At 31.6% G+C, this 21,069-nt stretch overlaps 2 protein-coding genes and 1 non-coding gene across 3 annotated transcripts; 2 read left to right on the top strand and 1 right to left on the bottom strand.

Annotated features, from left to right (window-relative positions):
• Positions 1–540: 540 nt before the first annotated feature.
• TRNAF-GAA lies at positions 541–613 on the bottom strand. Its single transcript has one exon. It is a non-coding gene; the product is annotated as a tRNA-Phe (tRNA).
• Positions 614–1,507: 894 nt separating this feature from the next.
• On the top strand, positions 1,508–6,055 carry LOC107032299. The gene is made up of 6 exons (XM_015233886.2): positions 1,508–1,706; positions 3,171–3,235; positions 3,333–3,362; positions 3,441–4,308; positions 4,615–4,884; positions 5,750–6,055. The coding sequence occupies exons 1-6, from the start codon at positions 1,584–1,586 to the stop codon at positions 5,813–5,815; spliced, it is 1,422 nt and encodes a 473-aa protein (XP_015089372.1). The 5' UTR covers positions 1,508–1,583; the 3' UTR covers positions 5,816–6,055.
• A 1,913-nt stretch (positions 6,056–7,968) lies between these two features.
• On the top strand, positions 7,969–15,689 carry LOC107002473 (cyclic nucleotide-gated ion channel 4-like). Its single transcript, XM_015200511.2, has 8 exons — positions 7,969–8,793; positions 10,229–10,444; positions 12,090–12,403; positions 12,488–12,596; positions 13,289–13,525; positions 14,096–14,182; positions 14,318–14,583; positions 15,316–15,689. The coding sequence occupies exons 1-8, from the start codon at positions 8,275–8,277 to the stop codon at positions 15,563–15,565; spliced, it is 1,998 nt and encodes a 665-aa protein (XP_015055997.1). The 5' UTR covers positions 7,969–8,274; the 3' UTR covers positions 15,566–15,689.
• The last annotated feature ends 5,380 nt before the right edge of the window (positions 15,690–21,069 follow it).

Genomic DNA, 21,069 nt, shown 5'->3' with positions numbered 1-21,069 from the left:
TAAGGTCCGGATATACTCTGCCTTTCCCATATTCCACTTTTGGAATTACACTAAGTATGCTGACACCTGTGCTAATGGGACGTAGTAGGTTTCTTATGTGGAGTAGCGAGGTGTGAATAAGGCGGATAAGTTTTACTCCCTCCGTTTTAAAAAAGAATGATTTTTTTTTTGGTCTGTTTCAAAAAGAATGACCTCTTTTTTTTTTGTAACATTTTAAAATCAGCTTTCCACATGGCATGTTTAAGGTCACAAAATCAAAGGGTAATTTGTACATTTAATCTAACTTTAATTTAGGACCACAAGATATAAAAGTTTTCTTTATACTCTTAAACTCCGTGTTAAGTTAAACCAGGTCATTCTTTGTGAAACGAAGAGAGTACATTCTACTTTAGCCGACATTATTGATTGTTTCCATGATTCAAACACTTTCACAATTACGAAAAAAGAAAAAATAAAACAAATATGAAAAAAGAAAAGTTTATTATATGGTCAAATAAGACAAAATATGAATGCTACAGCAAATGAAAAAAGAAAAAAGAATGCGGTGAACGTGGATCGAACACGTGACCTTCAGATCTTCAGTCTAACGCTCTCCCAACTGAGCTATCCCCGCTATATGTTAACTTATTATTCAAATTAATAAATATTTATAATTAACCTTAAAATAAATAAGCAAAAATTATGTCATGTCGCTTTGAGTTTGTAGTCCTATCTTTTTTAACATGAAGATTAAGACGTCTAAATATGAATACATATTTATATATTGAGATTTGAGATATTTCAAATCAGAATATTAAATAATTAAGATACTTTGTTATTCAACATCTTAATTTAGTCATAAACATTTGGGAGTACAAGTGTACTCTTTTTTCTTTAGTAAAGGCAGACTAAGCAAAAAAATTTTCTGATCCTCGTTGAAAGTCACTCTGTGAGACGTCTAATAGTCTCTGATTTGATCTTCGAATTCTTAGTTTCAGCCCTAAGCACATAGAGATCTATAACAAGTCTTACTATATAACTATTGAGTATCAAACAAGAGCTCAAACTAATAAAAAAAAGGTGATACACGAAATTCAAAAATTTGAAGTAGAAATATACATCTTACTTGTTATCAAGCTCATCCGAAAGAAAAACATATGTACCATTTAAAGTAGTTTACTTTATCCGTCTCATTTTATGTCACACCTTTTTCTATTTTAATTTGTCTATATAAAATTGTCACTTAGAAATAATTTAACTTTAAAATTCCTAAATTACCCTTAATAAAATTATTTATAGCTACACAAATACCTAAGGATCGTTTTAGATCCTAAATTTGAAAAACCTTCCCTTTTTTCTTATACAATGTGATAAGTCAAACAATGTCACATAAAATGAGACGGACGATTAATATTTTTCAATGTGCCAAAAAAAAAATAAAAAAAAATAGAACTTTGAAAAAGAAGAGGATTATATTGTACTGTTTTGAAACTTTTAAGGACCTCGTGGCAATTTGCTCTTTTAAATAAAGCCCTCCAATTTGAAAAGAAGGCGAAAAAGTTACCGGAGGGACAGCAAACTGGCCGGGGATTTCACAGATTCCGATGAAGGCTCAAATGGGTCTGAGAAAATCGTCAAACAAACTTCTCACTGCAGATCGTGGAGCCAATAGGATTGGAAATTTATACAAGGAACACAACGAACAGTTCGATCACTGGGCGTTTCTGGTATTTCTCTTTAACGACTTTTTTTTGTTTAATCCTCTTAGTGTTTGTATATTTTTTTGCTGAAAATGCGGGGTTGAGACCCCATTTCACGTAGTTGAAATGGGTTTGTATAGAAAAAGAGAATTGAAATGTTTTCTGGTATTTCTCATTTGGAACTTGCTTTGATTTGGGGTTTCTTTGTTTGTGTTAGCAGCATTCATAATTTTGCTTCACTTAGCTTATGAATCATTGTGGTTTTAGTATTGAAACCCATTTTACGTTGTTGAAATAGGTTTGTATTGAATAATAAAATGGAATTTTCTATGGGATTTCTCATGGGTATTCATCAACAACAACATAGCTAGTGAAATTCCACCCAAAGTGGGGTTTGGAGAGGGTAGAGTGAATGGAGAACTTACCCCTACCTCGTGGAGGTAGAGAGGTTGTTTTAGGAAGACCCTCAACTCAAGTGAAGCAAATCAAAGAGTAACGGAAAGGAAAAACGGGGGTGGAGAGAACATGACAACTAGTTGGAAAGCAATGCAGAGCATACATGCGAGGAATAATAACACCAGCAACATAGGGCAATCACCTAAAACGTAGTAAACAATAGATGATAACACATACCAAAAGCCAGAAATTACATGAATAAGACTAGTACTACGAAAAAACCCGGTCTTTCTGGCTACCGCCAAGCCTTGTTCCGTTGGAAATCAAGCAATCTAAAGGGTACTTGTTTACTTGAAAGCTGTTTTGGCCTAATTAGTCTTTTTTTTCTGGTTGCTAATTTGGGTTCTTTGTTTGTGTTAGCAATGGTTATGTTTATCTCTCATGTACAATAGCTTTCGGAATCACTGTGGTTTTGGGATTAAGACCTTGTTTGGCTTGTTGTATTGTTGTTGAGATGTATGTTGTGTGGTGGATGTTATGGGTTTCACCTGGTTGAAGTGGGTTTGTATAGAAAAAAAGAATGGAAATTCCTCTCGCATTTCTTATTGGTACTCACTTTATTGAGTTGTTTTTGACCAATTCTTAGCTTGTGTTAGCAGTCCTGCTTTTACATCCCTCATCTCTCGGTAGCTTACGTGTTGCTGTGGTATTGGTTTAGGTTTATGTTCAGACTACCTTTTCTTATTTGATTGTCACCAACGGTACCTGTTCATTCAAAACGTTCTTACAAAATCCTTCGCCATGAACATAGAAAAGAATAATTATTTAGTATTGGGGTGAAATAGGTTTAGATAGAATGGAATGTGGGTATATAAGATTTATATAGTTAGAGTTAAACCAGTTTGGGATTGATGTGTAGTTGTTTGATTGATTTGTTGTTTTGCCATAATTTCTCTTTTTCTGTCACCTTGTAAGTGTAGCTTAATGTGGCCATACTCCATAGCAATTGAAACTGTTACAATGGTTTGTAAGGGACTTTGGCATTTTAGTTATGTGGTTACGGTTGTGATGGTTTCCTGATGCTGATATCTGCAGGATCAAATTGAGGCCCCTGTGTGGGTGGATCTTACCTTGGAATGTAAGTCCGCCTATAAAGACATGTGAGTGGCTGTATAGGTTTGTTTGTGTTTCTCAACTTTATGCTGGTTTCTTGGGAAATTAGTTTTTCAATCCAACATTTTCATCTTTTTGTTGCAGGGACGAGGAATGGTTCCACATAAGCCATCCGTAAGCAACTTCTGTTTTTGCGAACTTGTGCAGTTTCACTATAGTATTGTGGTATCTCTAAGTTGAATGAGCTTTCAGGTTTCACCAGGCTTCTTCTCGAGAGTTGAAGTCAGCATTTTCTCACTCTGGAGAGAGTTCCATAAACCTGGAGCATGGCATGCAGGGATCATCTTCTCCTAAGCTCCCACCTTCAGTTTCAAGATCAAGAGGCAAAGATTTCCGAAGCAGACAGTGGAGTCAAGGAGATCAGACGCTTACTTTGGATAAGAAACATCATTTAAAGCACTTAAGTAAAGGGGGTTTAGAAGCTGATAAAGTAGTTGAGCATAAGACAAATAAAAAAAAATTAACAAGCTCTGCAGCTTTAGACTCAGATTCTGCTTGTCAAGCTCTGTATTCCAGGGATAAAAAGATTAGCTCGAATTCTTTGGCTGTCTATAGTGACAAAACCCGCTCAATAAGCAGCAGCATTACATCAGAGCATGGTGAAGAGTGTTACAAGCAAGAGTTATGTGTTAGCGATTCCTCAAGCACCATTACATCTGAAGCTTGTGGACAGAAGTCCTTTGAAGTGTCTGGTCCAGTACTTGGTCAAACTACTGGGCTATTGTCATCTCTAAGAGTAAGTCTGAGGAAAAGTTGTGTTACAAGACAAGCATCAAGGATGGAGGTAAATGTTTGCAGGCAACCAGAAGGTCGGAAATCTTCCTCAAGTAAATCGAGTGTAGGATCTTCTTCAATTCCCTACAAAGAAAGGGAAGGCGAAACTGAGAGAGAAAGTAAAGAGAAAACTCCAGAAAGCAGAAATGTAACTACAATTGTAGAAGCGAAACTGGCTAATAAGTCCAAGGTTCCTGTTCAAGCTCATAACAGAACTTCTATCCCTAAAATGGTTACTGGAAGAACTGTTTCTTCGTCTGTTTCCAGTGAAACTAGTAGACCAAAGGTGAGAAACCACAAAAGTCGTTCAAAAGCTTTATATGGAAAACTTCCTCTTTCTTTTTTCATCATTCCACAACTTTTATATTTAGAAGATTATGTTTTGGCCAGGGAAACTTTTACCTTCTATTTTACTGCCAAGTTTGGGGATTGACAGGGGTTTATTTCTAAGTGTTAAGCATTGAAGCTGGACAAGCATTTTTTATAAATTGACTTCCTTCTTCTTGGTGGGAGGGGTGCATTACTAGCGTTTCTTGCTGCATTTAACCATTGATAAACTGATTTGTTTATTTAATTGTGTGTGTTGTTATAGGTTCACCCGACTAATGTACAAAGAAAAGCATTGGTTCCTCAAAGAGCCAATGGACGTGTGGCCTCAATTTTGGTCTCAAAGCCTAGTGAAAGAATTGGAAGTAGCCATTGTAGAAGGGTTGTGAGCAGTGGTAAGGAGAATGCTGTTGTGAGAAAGGGTATAAGCCAGAAGTCAGTTGTCAAAGACAACCAGGGGTGTAGTACAAAATTCTCAAGTTCCAAAAATGAGAATAAAAGAAGCTGCCAGAGCACAAAGTCAAGTGGTTTTATGGTAATGTTTTTACTCTTAGCCGCTTATTGTTGCTCAATATTTTTACTTTTTGACTGGTATAAAAGATAAGAACATATCAATAGTTTGAACTGTAAATCCAAATTATTGTGGTGGAGCTAAGTCTGAAGATATATTGCAGAACTTAGCAATTGTATTCATCATAGTTTAATAGCTTCTGGCTTTATTTCGTGTTAAGAGTGCAAGAGTCATAAACATGCCATAGACATTTCTAAATTCTATGACTATAAAATCAATGATATTAAGGATAAAATGAGATATTTAAACATAATCTAAATATAGAAAGGTGATCCCTTTTAGGAGACTATAAAAGGAAGTGTTTCACATAAAATGAGACACGAGGGAGTATCACTTATTAGGGGCTTTTGACTAGAAAGCCTGAAATGTTGTCTAAGAAAATGTTAGATTTGGTACTGGTTTCAATCTCAGCGTTCAATTAAGTCTCTGGGGGGATGATTCACGTAAGAAGTCCATTCAATGTCATCGTCAGTCATTCTGTTGCTACATCTTTTGATCATCAAAGTTCTTTTAGCCTCTTTGCCTTCTCATGTTTTGCTACTATGTTGTTCGGACTCTTCAAAAATGTTGCTGCGCCCACGTCAGATCCTCCAAAAAATGTACTAATTTTTGAGGATCCAACGTGCACTCGGTGTCTTCTTTGAAGAGTTCGAGCAACATAGTTTTGCTATCGTACATCCTTTTCATTATTCACTATGTTTTTCCTCCGAACTTTATAACCATCAGCGCCACTAGACATGCCAATATATTCTTGATATATTTCATCCCCTTATCAATCATTCTCTCTAACTTTTTACCATTATTGTGATCTGAAATATTTTCAATGCAGGTGAATCTAGATAACAGAAAGGAAGTCCCGGATCGTGCAAATGTAAAGAAGAAGGCTTTTTACTGATAAAAAATTGAACCTGTATGTAAATAGTACACACTCTACCTCTTGCATTCTCTGCTAAGTGTGCAATGAAAATGGGTAAATGACATGTATCAAATTGATTTTGTGATGTTCATCTTATTGCTATGCTGCAATGTTACTATCTGGTATGTAGCAATATTGAGAGACATAAAATTTTTGTTGCATCTTAATTGTTCTATTCAGTGGTTGATCAAAAGCATACTAGATGTGTTCCTTTTCTAATCTATATGGTTTGTGTGTTCAATATGGAGAAGGGTTGAGAGAAGGGCGAGTCCATTATCCACGGAGTTTCAAAGCTGAAAACATATAGATGTGTTCTTTTCTTTGAATTTAGCCTTCAAACATAGATATTGGATACCACAAAAATATTAGATGTGTTTTTTTTGTAACTCTTTAATTTTAGGCCAAATACATAAACTGATCCATAAACTTGTTGGTTTTTTCCCCTCAGGTACCTCAACTAGGCTATTTTCTTATTGAATCATTGAACCACCCAAATTTGCTTCTTTTAAACACCGCTGATTGATGTGAAACTAGATTTTGTGAGGGTATTGATAGAGAGGATACATATGATGTTCCAGAACTCATTAGTTCAACTGATAATGAAAATATTCGAGAATAATTGTGTTTTACTTGAGGTCATTTGAAGCCATTAGAAAACAAATAAGACTAACACATAGTTTGTCTTCATTCATTCAATCAAAATCATTTACAATACGAACACAATTGAAGGTATTTACAATAGAAAAGTCTATCAAAATCAGCCAACAGTATTTAAAAGGAACAAATTATGGGTGGTTCAATGATTTAATAAGGAAAAAATGACGTAGTTGAGGTACTTGAAGGGGAAAAATCCAACAACTTTAGGGATCTGTTTATGAGTTTGGCCTTAATTTGAACTTTTCACGTAATGTTTGTTAGACCATAAGATTAAATGATGCTTTGATACATTTTACATATTTTTAGTTTAAGAGTACAGGTTTTTAAATGTCATTTTTACTTTATTTAACTCTATGTTAAGTTAAATCAAACAAATCAAACAAATAGATTACTTATTTGTTGCTCTCACTTTGTACCAAATGAAAATCAGACAAATAAATTAAAATAGAGGAATTGCTTATTTATTACTCATTTTGTTTCAAAATAGGTGTTACTTTAGTAAAAATAAAGCGTCTTAAAATAAGTGTCACTTAAAAAGTTCCCGATTAAAAAAAATAGTACTACTATATTCTTCCAACTATACCTTTGGATTGAATACTTACTTTTTTCTTAATAATGCTTAATTTTCAAGAAAAATCTAATAAATAGAGGCGACATTTTTTTTTATGAGCGTGAAATAAGAAACCTTTTTTTCTGAAAATATTAAGACTAACCTAACATGAGAAAATTGAACCAAATACACTCTATACCATGTTATAGTTATAGTTCATGTTACTTCGAATTATACACTCTTAGCGTATATAAGTTAAAACTCACTCGAAAATCTTTAGGTGATCTCTTCAAGTACCTAACGACTCTATTAATAATTGTTATTTTTGTGAAGTGATATTTGATTTTAATAGTAATGTCTGTACTTGTAGTAACGTTGGATAGTGTTTCTTTTTTTCTTCATATTAATTGATTTTGCAAACAAACAAAAATAAGGAAATTTCTTCGAAATTGTGTTTTTTCAAACTTATTTGTGAGTATATGACATAACCTCTGCACCTTCCTTCAAATATTTGTTTTTTTATATACAAAAAAATGTCCCTATTTTTGTTTCCTTTCCCCCCATTTTGTTTTTCCAATATTACCCTTTTTTCGTATTTTTTTGTTCTAGGGTTAATGACCATAATTCAGATTCGCATTGCGTAAGGTTCATAGAGGAGAAGTACTCCAGTACTAGGAGTTTTTCTATTCGAAAGACTCAAACCCAAACATCTGATTACGAATAAAAGAATTTGTTCGTCGTATATATAACTAAACCAAAGTTTTTATTATTCTATTTTTGAGTTTCATTAATTGTTGATACATATAGTACTACAAATTACCAAGGGTCAGTTTAGGTATTTTATCCAATTTGTCTTCTTACTTTATCAAATATTCCAAAAAAAAAATAAATACAATTATTTGTATCTTCTTTTTGACACATTGTTATAATACCTCCCAAACTCTTCATATATTCTCTTCTCTTCTCCAACTCCCAATATTAACCCTTCTCTCTTCAATTCCGCGGATTTCCAATGGACGTTCTTGTCTAAAATCTTATATTTCCATCGAAAACATTTTTAGATTTTACGTGTTTTTAGTAATGACACCCTTTTTATCGCAAGAGAAAAATACATATATTAATTTCTAGCTAGTAGTAACACTCTCCAATATTACAACGCGTGTTTTTAGTAGTGACACCCTCCAAACACGAGAAGATCAATACACGTGTTTTTAGTAGTGATACCCTAAAAATGTCTAGTCATCACGAACATACATATGATATTAATACTGAAGATGAAGATGAAGATGAAGATGAAGAAGTAGAAGAAGAAGACGAGTACTCCCATAGTGAGTGTAACAAAAGTATTGATCATGAACCATGTAATGATGGTCGTGGTGATAGTCGTGATGACAGAAATAATAAAGTTGGATTAAACATGATATTCTCAAGAAGTAAATTGATAGACCCTAGAGCACAATGGGTTAAAGAATGGAATAGAGTTTTCTTATTAGTATGTGCAATTGGTCTCTTTGTTGATCCACTTTTTTTCTATACAATTTCTATAAGTGAAAGTTGTATGTGTCTTTTCGTCGATGGGTGGTTTGCCGTCGCCGTGACGGTTTTACGGTGTATCAACGATGGTTTACATGTATGCAATATGTGGTTGCAATACAAGATGATGATAAATAGAAGAACAAATAATATACCATACTTGAAGGCTAACAAAGGTTTCTTCTTTGATCTCTTTGTTATACTACCTTTACCTCAAGTAAGTTATACCCCTCTTATCTCTTACTCGATTTCTCGTGATCAGAAATGGATTCAGAATTTAAGTTGTTAAATAAGTTGTCGTATATATATTGAACTTTTTTTTGTTTATGTATATGTTATATGTATTCTGTTGTTTCAGTTTATATGATTATATTTCTTTTTTTATTTTAGTATAGTACAAAAAAAATGACAATTTTACAAATAGTTGTAGTGTATATGTTGAACTTTTTTTTTTTTGTATGTGTGTATGTTATATGTATTCTGTTGTTTCAATTTATGTGATTATTTTTAGTCTGGTACAAGAAAATGACAATATAGAAATAATTTTATTTAAAGTTACAATTTATACCCTTAATGATAAGCTTTTTACTTGTATAAGATGTTAAATAGTTGTCGTGTATATGTTGAACTTTTTTTTTGTATGTGTGTATGTTTTATGTATTCTATTATTTCAATTTACGTGATTATTTTTAGTGTGGTACAAGAAAATGACAATGTAGAAATAATTTTATTTAAAGTTACAATTTATACCCTTAATGATAAGCTTTTATAGTATAGAGACATATGATCATATTTCCTTTTTAGTTTGTCGTTTATAAATTTGACAACAATTTTGGCTTAAATTTTTCACTTTATTATTAACGATAAGCTTTTTTGTTTTGTTTATATTTGTATGTAATTCAAACGGGAAATAATAAGTTCAGTTGAAAGAGATAAAATTTGCCCTTCTTAGATTCGTCTCTATATATGACGCTTTTCTTCACGAAAAATTAAATATCTTGACATGTTTAAAATTATAATTTTTATAATTTATAATTTACATACCTTTTAGTTGCAATTATCAGTACTTGAATTTTGATAGCAAGTTATGTATATATTTTTGGATTTTAGCATGAATTATTTACTAAAAGATGACAAAAGAATGTGCATGTCATCCATTACTTTTGTTGCATGTGATATAAACCAATATATTCTTGTTTTTTTAGTAACTATTCAAAATATCGATGGATGCGTATATAATAATTTTCTTGAATAATTTGATATAAGTATAAATAATATTTTTTATCAGATAGTCACACTTGTATATAACATCAGAAAAAAATATGGTATTGAAGTTCAAATCTCACAATCACATATTTTATTCACATTAAAAAATATAATAAATTAAACTTTTAAATAATATGATCATGATATACTTAATAAAAACGTTCCATATCTAATAGCATAGTCTTTTAATAACGATACAACACACATATATATATATATATACCTTATTTGTTCTTTATAATTTTTCAATAAAGAAGATTCACTTGAACCAGATACCTGATACAGTTCATCGATAACTAGTATACATAATTCTTTAATATTATCAATATATATATATATATAATTTAAATTTATTACATGATTAATTAATTTTCATTTTTTTGCAGCTAGTAATGTGGGTAGGGATCCCAATTCTATTGGAAAAAGGATTAACAACAACAGTGATGACAGTTTTATTAATAATATTTTTATTTCAATATCTTCCCAAAATATATCACTCAATTTGCCTCTTGAGAAGAATGCAGAATTTGTCTGGCTATATTTTTGGCACTGTTTGGTGGGGAATTGCACTTAACATCATTGCTTATTTTGTGGCATCGCACGTAAGTTTTATACGCTGACAGTATATTTATAATTTTATATGCATATTATAATAATTATCGTCAATAAACATGATATTATAATCCAAAAAGTCAAGAAAATAACATGTTATAATAAGTTAAGTTGCTTTTTTTTTAAAAAAAAAAAATTCTTTTATGTGTATATAACTTAAATTCTCAAACAAAATATAATTTGTGTACATGATAAAAGGAAATTTCATTAGGTTCTAAAGTAAATGAATTATTCTTTAAACTATTTAATTAGTGACACATTAATAACAAATGTGGTAGCTAATGTTCTTGTTTTTACTATAGTAAAAATAAAACTTTTAGGACTTCTGTTTTATTTTATATGATATTATTTATATTTTTATTTAAAAACTTTTATTTTAATTTGGAAATTACAATAGAATGTAACCCATGTACCTTAATTTCTACTTTAGAAACTCATAAACTTTAAATTAAGTTCTCATTTTCTTATTATAGACTTGATTAATTTTCTTTTTAATTTACAATACTGTTCATATGTAGTTTTCAAATATATACACTCTTTTTGTCTCAATTAATGTGATACTTTTAAGATTTCGAGAGCTAATTTTTTTAAGGGAAAAGGGTCTGATATACCCCTCAACTTTGTCATTTGGAGCTGATATACCCCTCGTTATAGTGGCTCATATATGCCCTTACCGTTATACAAACGACTCACATATACCCCTGCCATTACAAAATGGCTCACATATACCCTTCATTTAACGGAAGTTAAAAAATTAGTTTTAAATTTATATTTATTACTTCTAATTTTTTTTAAAAAATTATTTAGTGGTATATATGATTCTTCTATCAAAGTTCAAGGTATATTTTAATTTTTTTTCATACATAAATTATTTTGTGACTTCTTTTATTATAATTATTTGAGTTTCTTATTCTTATTTTGTTTTTTTCTTTCATTCCTTAGTTTAAAGAAAAAAAATTAAATTTTTTTTTGTGTGTATTGTAATTTAATTTTGTATTCGAAGAAAAAATTTGGTCATCTACAATAAGTTTTACAAGAATATTAGTGAAATATAAATAAATTTGATTATCAAAATAATAATTATAAATTAGTCATTGAAACAAAAAAAAGTCAAAAAAAAAATCTTTGACGAGGATTAAATTTACTCATATGGGATTATATTTTTTGGAAAAAAATAATAAAAATTTAGATTAAAATTATTTTTTTTTCATTTCCGTTAGAGGAAAAGGGTATATGTGAGTCATTTGTTTACAAGTAGGGTATATATGAGCCACTTTCATAACATGGGGTATATCAGCCCTAAATGACAAAGTTGAGGGGTATATCAGACCCTTTTCCCTTTTTTTATTTGACCCTAATTTCAAACATATGAAATCTTTTAAGTTTTTAATTTTTTTTTTACATATTCAGAAACAACATAAAAAGTACTATAGTCCTAATAATTGACGTGATATAAAAAATAATCACAATAAAAAAAATTCATTTGACTCTCGAAATTCATATGCATGTACTTTAGTTTAACTCTCGTACTCTGAACCTGAACATACTAAATTTGACGCTCAAATCTATAGTTCTTGAATTCACATACATATACGTTTTTAGTTTGACTTTCGTACTCTGAATCCGAATACGCAGGCTGTGGGAGCATGTTGGTACTTGTTAGGTATTCAAAGGGCAGCCAAATGTCTTAAAGAACAATGCATAGTTACAAAAGGTTGTAACCTAAAATTGTTGGCATGTGAAGAGTCAATATATTATGGAACAAGTGATTTGGTGAAGCAAAAAAATAGATTAATGTGGGGAGAAACAATTAATGCAAGATTAACTTGTCTTAAAAATGAACAAAATTTTGATTATGGAGCTTATAAATGGACTGTTCAACTTGTTACTAATGAAAATCGTATTGAGAAAATACTACTACCAATATTTTGGGGACTCATGACTCTAAGGTATGTACTAATTATTTTATCTGGTTTTGTTCGGACTTTTCAAAAATATTTTTTAATTCGTGTCGAATTCGAATTATTGTGCAGTACATTTGGAAACTTGGAGAGCACAACAGATTGGCTAGAAGTGATTTTCATAATCATAGTTCTTACCTCTGGTCTAATTTTGGTCACCATGTTCATTGGCAACATCAAGGTAAATTTAATATATTACCACGATACGCATATTAATTGATGTATTTTTAAAAATAATTTTAAGAATAAGTAATTAATGTTAAGAGTAAAATATAATTGTTTTTTTATATGTTATATCTCGAGAAATTTTATTTTAATAGTATACTGAAATTACAACAATAGAATAAAGGAGTTTTAAGTTTTATGCATTAATATAATAAAAGTATTTATAGAACCACATGTAAAATAATTAGAGTAATTCTTTTTCATGATTATAATATAAATACTCTCTTGGTCTCCACTTTATGTGACCATATATATATTTCCTTTTGAGTTTGTTAAATTGAGAATAATTTAATAAACTTTTTAATTTATTTCATTTTACTTGTAATCCGTAAATTTTAAGAATATCTTATAACCATAAGTTTTAAAAATTTTCTTTTATGTGTTAATGAAATCACATATCGAGTCAGATATGATCATATAAAATGAAATAGAAGAACGAGTTACATTATCAGATCACTCAAAGAATATCCGCAAGTAACCCCTTCAACATAAAAATTTGTAATCTTGAAAACCAGACAATTAGCCATATGATTGACATAAAACTTTCTAACGCTGACACGTCCAATGATATATATAACTTAAACTCTTGTAAAAAAATTTATGTTATCGTTTTTCTATCACAACTAATATTAATCTTGATATATGTAGGTGTTTTTGCATGCAACAACATCAAAGAAACAATCAATGCAACTAAATATGAGAAACATAGAATGGTGGATGAGAAGAAGAAGGTTACCTAGAGAGTTAAAGCAAAGAACTAGAAATTTTCAAAGGCAAAAATGGGCTGCAATGCGTGGTGTTGATGAATGTGACATGATTAGAAATCTTCCTGAGGGTCTTAGGAGGGACATCAAGTATCATTTGTGCTTAGACTTGGTCAAACAGGTAACGTAACGGACTGATAACTACTCCTTCATCATTAATCCGATATGAGAATATGACTATCCAACTCATCTTGATACACAAAAAAGATATATATACATATATATGAGTCAATTTGACCTACGTACATACTTCAGATGACTCATGAATATATATACGCGGTCAAACCTAAGGCATAATACAATAATGTGCCCTTTAACTTGGCTTCAAATCACATTTATGCTCTTCAATTTTGGATGTGCACAAATAGGCACTTAAACTTGTATAAAGTTGAACAAATAGACACACATGTCCTACATGTCATTTTTTGTCCTACGTGGTGTCCTACGTGTATTTTACCATGTAGGGCTCATGTGTTTATTTATTTAAAAGTTGGATAGTTAAAGTGTCTATTTGTGCATTATGAAAGTTGAAAGTCAAATTAAAATTTGAAGCAAAGTTTAGGGTCCAATATATGTATTACGCCCAAACCTAAATATTGTTGAATGAATCATATTTTCATGGATCATATAGTTGCATTAGATAATATTATTGATATTATTATAATGATATTTTGCACTTTATTATTTTTAGGTCCCTTTGTTTCAACATATGGACAGTTTGGTTCTAGAGAACATATGTGATCGTGTCAAGTCCTTGATTTTCACTAAGGGGGAAACAGTAAGTTTGAGTCAAAGCGACGAATATCAAATTTCTAATATCTAACTATTTTTTTTAGTTAATTTATCGCGCCAAATAAAATTAAACGATAAATTTTACTGTTTAGCTAAAAAAATAATTTAATTTTTTATTTAGGTATCTAGAGAGGGTGATCCAGTACAAAGAATGTTATTTATTGTAAGAGGACACCTTCAAAGTAGCCAATATTTACGAGATGGTGTCAAAAGTTATTGCATGTTAGGCCCTGGAAATTTTAGTGGAGATGAACTTTTGTCCTGGTGTCTCCGGCGACCTTTCGTCGAGCGGTTGCCACCGTCCTCCTCCACGTTGGTGACCCTCGAGACCACCGAGGCCTTCGGCCTAGAGGCCGAAGACGTCAAGTATGTGACACAACATTTCAGGTACATTATCGTATTTCAGTTATGTGTTCAACTGAATTCAATATATTATCATATGTGTTTTAAGAAGTACACATTTTATTTGCGATGGAAGAATATAATAACAAAATTTATTTCGAAAAAATTTACCCGCACTAGGTATTTACATCAAGTCAATACAATTTTTATTATTACGTGATTTAATGAAGTAAAACACATGTCAATTAATTATGATTAAGTAAAATGAACTATAAATTTAAACACCTGCCATACATATATTGACTTGGTGTAAACACCCGATGCGGGTAAATTTTACCCGTTATAAACTCATTGTAAATCCATTGCATTTTTCTGTAATGGTTATGCATGTGAAAAATGATGTTTATTAAATAAATTCAGTATTTTCTACGCAAAACATAAAATGTATAATTTTTTCACCTATAGATGTAGGTAAAAATCACAAAACTTTATCATTTGTCCCTTTTTATATGAAATATTACTAAATATTTTGAGTTATTAACTACGTTGACTTATAGTACTAAACATATAAGTTTAAATATATAACTTATGTTCAATAATACATTAGAATATGTAGTTCGTTATTTATTGATGGATTTTTCGAAATTTTTCTTTATTTTTAAATGTCTTGGCCTTCGTATTATGAACCCTTCACATGCATAATTTTAAAAGTAATTATATATTAATTATATTTGACGTCAAAAAATTTATCGAGTCAAAATTTTGAATCCGTCTCAGATATACATTTGTGGATGAGAAAGTGAAGAGAAGTGCAAGGTATTATTCACCAGGATGGAGAACTTGGGGTGCTGTTGCTATTCAATTAGCTTGGAGAAGATATAAACATCGTTTGACACTTTCTTCTTTGTCTTTTATTAGACCAAGAAGGCCATTGTCTCGTTGTTCGTCGCTCGGGGAGGATCGTCTAAGACTATATACTGCGTTGTTGACTTCACCAAAGCCTAATCTAGATGATTTTGATTTTTAATTTTTTTTTTTAAAATAATAATATAATAAGTCATATGTACTTATGTATATTTATAATTAGGTTGTGATTAACACTTAATGAGATATTACACATGATGGTCTCATGATATACATGAATTTGGTTATTTTTTGTGCATGTTAGTATGTTTTGATTATTTTTTTTTTTGAGTATGGTTGATGAATTTTGATTTACTTGAAATTTTGTGCATGATTTTTTTTTTGACAATCCATGATCTATGTCATGTTTTAGCAATTAGGGGCCACTCCACGAGAAATTAAGATATTTTCATATTTTTCGTGTGTATTAGACAATGATTTTTTTGTTATATGATCTCAAGGAACATTTTTTCATAACGTTAACTTTGTAATGACTGGGTGTGACAATACATATAGTCTCACCATAATCCACATTATTCTTTTATCATATAAGGGTCGCTCAAAAGGAATTAGGCGATTTTTTCAATTTTTGTGTGTTAGTCAACAATTTTTTTTGGTGGTATGACTTTCGGAAACTCTTTTAAATTTTTTTTATCGGACCCTGACTTACCGTGATCGACTCCGTTTTTTAGCATTTAAGGCCACTCAACAAGAATTAGGAGATTTTCTCAATTTTTCGTGTGTGTTAATCAATGAATTTTTTTGCCATATGAATTTTCGGACAAAAAATTTCAAAACATTTAAGTACCCTCTATAATAAAATGGGGAATAATACTATAAACTTACCATGATCCACACTATTTTTTGGGCACTTAGGGATTATTCAATAGAAATTAGACGATTTTCTTAGTTTTTCGTGTGTGTTAGTCAATGAATTTTTCAAAGATACGATTTTCAATAATTTTCTTACCAAAACTTTGATAGAACCCTCTATAGTAACCAGTGAAAATAATACATATACCCTCACCATGATCTATGCCATTTTTTTTACCATTTAAGGGCTACTCAACACGAGTTAGACGGTTTTCTAAGTTTTTCGTGTATGTTTGCTCATGAATATTTTGGTGATATGTCTTCTGGACTATTTCTTTGTGAAACCTTTATGGAACCCTACGTAGGGAATTAGGAGAGTACTACGTACAATCTCACCATTTTCAGAGATTCGGACATTTAGGGTTCAATTTACAGAAATTAGGCTATTTTCTCACTTTTTCATGTATGTTAGCCCATCAATATATTGGTGATATGGCTTCGCAGAGAGTTCTTTGCAAAACCTTGACGGAACCCTCCATAGAAAGTTAAATGGAATAGTACGTATAGCCTCACCATTTTCAGAGTCCATTTGGGCATTTAGGGATCATGTTTTCTCTGCAAAACTTTTATGGAACTCTCCATATGGAGTTGAGGGAGTAGTATCCATAGTCTCACCATTTTTTAGTCTATTTAGGCATTTAGGGATGAATTTACAGAAATTAGGTGATTTTTTCAATTTTTCGTGTGTGTTAGCCCATGAATATTTTGGTCATATGGCTTTCGAATGATTTCAATTTGAAACCATTACAGAACCCTCTGTAGGGAGTTGGAGGAGTAACATGTACAGTCACCAATTCGAGAGTCCATTTTTTATATTTAGGAGCCAATTTATAGGAATTATCTGATTTTTCCAATTTTTGTATATGTTAGTCTATGAATATTTTGTGATATGTCTTCAAGATGATTTCTTTGTGAATGTTTACAGAACCCTTTGTAGGGAGTTGGAAGAGTACTATGTACAATCTCACTATTTATAAAGGTCATTTTATGCATTTAGGTCTAATTTAAAGAAATTAAGCACCTATGAATATTTTGGTGGTATGAGTTTTTGACGATTTCTTTGTGAAACGTTTACGGAACACTTTATAGGGAGTTGAGGGAGCTGTGCATACAATGCCACTATTTTTAGAGTCCATTTTAGGCATTAAGGGGTTAATATTTCATGTGTATTATCCTATAGCTATTTTGGTGATATGAGTTCGTGATGATTTCTTAGTTAAACCTTTATGAAACACTCCGTAGGGAGTTAGGGGAGCATTACGTACATTCACACCATTTTTAGAGTTCATTTTGGGCATATAGAGGCCAATTTATAAGAATTAGACAATTTTCTCAATTTTTCGTGTGTGGTAATCCATGAGCATTTCGGTCATATGAGTTCCAGACAGTTTCTTTGTGAAGCCTTTACGAAACCCTGCGTAGAGATTTAGGGGAGCAATATGTAGAATCTTAATAGTTTTCAGAGCCAATTTTGGGCATTTAGGTGCAAATTTACACGAATTTGGTAATTTCTTAGTTTTTTGTGTGTATTAATTCATAAATATTTTGGTGATATGACATCGAGACGATTTATCTACAAAATTTTAATGTAACACTTTGTAGAGAGTTGGGGAGAAGTACATAGAGTCTCACAATGTTTAAAGTCCATTTGGTCATTTAGGGTTCAATTTATAAAAAATCGATGATTTCCTCAGTTAGTCGTGTGTCTTAGCACATGAATATTTTGTGATATGGATCGCAGATGATTTCTTTGTAAAATCATTACAGAACCCTCCGTAAGGAGTTGGGTGATCAATACGTACAATCTCACCATTTTTAGAGTCTATTTTGGACATTTAGGGACCAATTTATAGAAATCATACGATTTTCTCATTTTCGTGTGTATTACCCCATGAAAATCTTAATAACATGGATTCTGAATGATTTCTTTGCACAACCTTTATGGAACCCTTTGTAGGGAGTAAGGGAACATTATACAATTTTCAGAATCCATTTTTAACGGTTCGGGTCAATTTAAAGAAATTATGTGATTTTTTCAGTTGTTCGTGTGTGTTAGCCCATGAATATTTTGGTGATATGACTCCAGATGTCTTTACAAAATCATTGTGAAACCCTTCGTAGGGAGTTGGGACCAGTGCGTACAATCTCATTATTTTTAAAGTCCATTTAGGCATTTACGGTCAAGTTATAGGAATTGAGCGATTTTCTCAATTTTTCATATGTCTTCCAGATGATTTCTTTGTGAAACATTTAGGGAACTATACGTAAGGAGTTGAGGGGTAACAGGATAAGACTGTAGAGTCTAGCCTTTGTAAACTATGTTTTGGGCATTTATGAGCTGATTATCAAAATTAGGCGATTTTCTTAGTTTTTTGGGTTTGTCAGCAAATGAAGATTTTGGTGATTTGGCTTCCAAATGATTTCTTATGAAAGTTATACAGAACCATCTGCCGGGAGTTATACGTTAGGTTTCACCATTTTAAAGCTCATTTTGGACATTTAGGGGCCAATTTACCAACAAAAAAAAGGGTGATATTATGAGTTTTTCACGTATGTTAACCCATAAATATTTTGATAAATATGGATTTCGAATGATTTCTTTGCAAAAACTTTATAAAACCATCCCTACGGAGTTGGGGAGCAGTACGTACAGTCACACAATTTTTAGAGTCCAATCTTGGCATTCAGGGGTCAATTTACAAAAAATGGGCAATTTTCTTAGTTTTTCCTGTATGTTAATCCATAAATATTTTGATGATGTGACTTCTCCGTGAAATCGTTATGTAACCTCCGTAAGGAGTTGGGGGAGAAGTACGTATAATCTCACTATTTTTAGAGTTCATTTTGGGCATTTAGAGGTCAATTTGCAAGAATTATGTGATTTTCGCAGTTTTCTATGTATGTTAATACATGGATATTTGGTGATTCGGAATCCTAGATTTTTTTATGTCAAACTTTTTCATGGACGCTAAGACCTTAGCAATATAGTCAGTTCGTCCCCACGAACAAATCGATCCATTTTCAAGGTCAAACGAGTTCCAAAACAGTATAACCAAATTTTACTGATTTTTTTGTGTTATAGTCCATGTATTTTTAGTTATTTTGGATTTTGGATTTTTTATGGACAAAATTTTTCATGGACGTCCTTTAAGACCGTAGCAATAGAGCAGCTGGTCCCCACGGGCAAATTGACCCATTTTCAAGGTTAATCGAGCCCCAATGCATGTATAACCAGATTTTACTGATTTCTGTGTGCTATAGACCATGTATTTTTGAAAATTCCAAATTCTAATTTTTTTAATTGAAATTGACGTCCGTTAAGACCTTATCGATGGAGTCAGTTGGTCTCCACGAGCAAATCAAACCATTTGCAAGGTCGAACTGATCCAATGTAGATATAACCAAATTTTACCAATTTTCGTGTGTTATAAGTCCATGAATTTTTAGTGATTCGATATTCTAGATTCTTTTGACCAAAACTTTTCATGGATATCAATTAAGACCTTATTAGTAGAGTCAGTTGGTACCCAAGAGTAAATCAGCCCATTTTCAAGATCAAGCGACCCTCAAAGCAGATATAACCAAATAATACCGATTTTTGTATGCTATAATCTATGAATTTTTGGTAATTCTGGATTCCAAATTTTTTTTACCGAAATTTTTCATGGGCGTCCATTAAGACCTTAGCAGTGGAGCCAGTTGGTCCCTATGGCAAACCGACCTTTTCAAGGTCAGATGAGCCCCATGACAGGTATAACCAGATTTTACCGATTTTCATGTGATATAGTCAATGATTTTTGGTGATGTAGGATTCTGTATTTTTTTGGCTAAAATTATTAGGGACATCCGTAATGACTTAACAATGGAGTGAATTGGTCCCACAAGCAAACCAACCTATTTTCAAGGTCAAACGATCCCTAAAGCAGGTATAACCAAATTTTACTGATTTTCATGTGTTATAGTCCATGAATTTTTAGTGATTCGGGATTCCAAAAAAAATTTCCCAAAATATTTCACAATTGTCAGTTAAAACCTTAGAAATGAAGCCAGTTGATCCCCACGGGAATACCGACCAATTTTCAAGGTTAAACAAGCCCTAAGGTAGGTATAACTTGATTTTACCAATTTTCGTGTGCTATATTCAATAGATTTTTGGTGATTAGAAATTTCAAATTTTTTTAGGCCGATATTTTTCATGAAAATCCGTTAAGACCTTAACAATGGAGTCAGTTGGTACCTACGGGCAAATTGACCCATTTTTTAGGTGAAACGAGCTCAAAGCATGTGTAACCAGAATTTGATGTTTTTCATGTGCTATAGTCTATGGATTTTTGGTGATTTAGGAGTCAATATTTTTTTTTTATCAAAATTAAACATGGATGTCTCTTAATACCTTAGCAATAGAGCTAGTTGATCCACACGGGCAAACCGACTTATTTTCAAGGTCAAACAAGCCTTTAGGTATAACCAGATTTTATCGATTTTCGTGTGATATAATCCATAAATTTTTCATAACTCGGATTTGGAATTTTTTCATGCCAAAATTTTTCATGATCGTCCGTTAAGACCTTAACAATGGAGTTTGTTGGTCCCACAGGCAAACTGCCCATTTTGAAGATCAAACGAGCCCCAAAGAAGGTTTCATCAGATATTTCCAATTTTCGTGTGCTATAGTCCATGAATTTTGGTGATTCGAGATTCTAGTTTTTTTTTTGTCGAAATTTTTCATGGACGTTTGTTAAGACCTTAGCGATG

The sequence above is a fragment of the Solanum pennellii genome, chromosome 10 (assembly GCF_001406875.1).
Source record: "Solanum pennellii chromosome 10, SPENNV200".
NCBI lineage: Eukaryota > Viridiplantae > Streptophyta > Magnoliopsida > Solanales > Solanaceae > Solanum > Solanum pennellii.
This window is presented reverse-complemented; position numbering and strand designations above follow the sequence as displayed.

What these genes read in the sequence shown, in the direction of transcription:
- LOC107032299 (XM_015233886.2), top strand. Translation starts at nt 1,584, where the DNA reads ATGAAGGCTCAAATGGGTCTGAGAAAATCGTCAAACAAACTTCTCACT. An exon ending in TCGATCACTGGGCGTTTCTG is followed by an intron (nt 1,707 to 3,170) that starts GTATTTCTCTTT and finishes TGATATCTGCAG; the next exon opens with GATCAAATTGAGGCCCCTGT. An exon ending in GTGAAACTAGTAGACCAAAG is followed by an intron (nt 4,309 to 4,614) that starts GTGAGAAACCAC and finishes GTGTTGTTATAG; the next exon opens with GTTCACCCGACTAATGTACA.
- LOC107002473 (XM_015200511.2), top strand. Translation starts at nt 8,275, where the DNA reads ATGTCTAGTCATCACGAACATACATATGATATTAATACTGAAGATGAA. An exon ending in TGGGGACTCATGACTCTAAG is followed by an intron (nt 12,404 to 12,487) that starts GTATGTACTAAT and finishes ATTATTGTGCAG; the next exon opens with TACATTTGGAAACTTGGAGA. An exon ending in TTTTCACTAAGGGGGAAACA is followed by an intron (nt 14,183 to 14,317) that starts GTAAGTTTGAGT and finishes TTTTTTATTTAG; the next exon opens with GTATCTAGAGAGGGTGATCC.